This window comes from Haliaeetus leucocephalus, unplaced genomic scaffold (assembly GCF_000737465.1).
Source record: "Haliaeetus leucocephalus isolate CR32 unplaced genomic scaffold, Haliaeetus_leucocephalus-4.0 Scaffold871, whole genome shotgun sequence".
Taxonomy (NCBI): domain Eukaryota; kingdom Metazoa; phylum Chordata; class Aves; order Accipitriformes; family Accipitridae; genus Haliaeetus; species Haliaeetus leucocephalus.
In genome coordinates this window covers 4,868,530-4,868,837 of record NW_010973307.1, presented here as the reverse complement: position 1 = coordinate 4,868,837, position 308 = coordinate 4,868,530, and the positions used below count along the sequence as shown (strand labels likewise).

Below are 308 nucleotides of genomic sequence, written 5' to 3'. Positions count from 1 at the left end.
CACCATGAAGCGGCAGAACGTGCGGACGCTGGCGCTCATCATGTGTACCTTCACCTACCTGCTGGTGGGAGCCGCCGTCTCCGACGCGCTGGAGTCGGAGGAGGAGACGGCGGAACGGCGGCGGCTGGAAGCCAAGAGCCAGGAGCTGAAGAGCAAGTACAACCTCAGCGCCGAGAGCTACCGCGAACTCGAGTGGGTCGTCCTCAAGCTCAAGCCCCACAAGGCCGGCGTCCAGTGGAAATTCGCCGGCTCCTTCTACTTCGCCATCACCGTCATCACCACCATAGGTACCCGTCGGTCGTCCCCCC

The 308-nt window shown here is 64.0% G+C and overlaps 1 protein-coding gene across 1 annotated transcript in view; it reads left to right on the top strand.

Moving 5' to 3' along the window:
• Nucleotides 1-4: 4 nt before the first annotated feature.
• The window catches only part of KCNK3 (potassium channel, subfamily K, member 3), a 13,265-nt gene continuing 12,961 nt past the window's right edge, over nucleotides 5-308 (top strand). Inside the window, exon 1 of the mRNA XM_010583194.1 lies at nucleotides 5-287. Within this exon, the coding sequence (XP_010581496.1) occupies nucleotides 5-287 (283 nt within the window). The remainder of the gene's footprint in view (nucleotides 288-308) is intronic.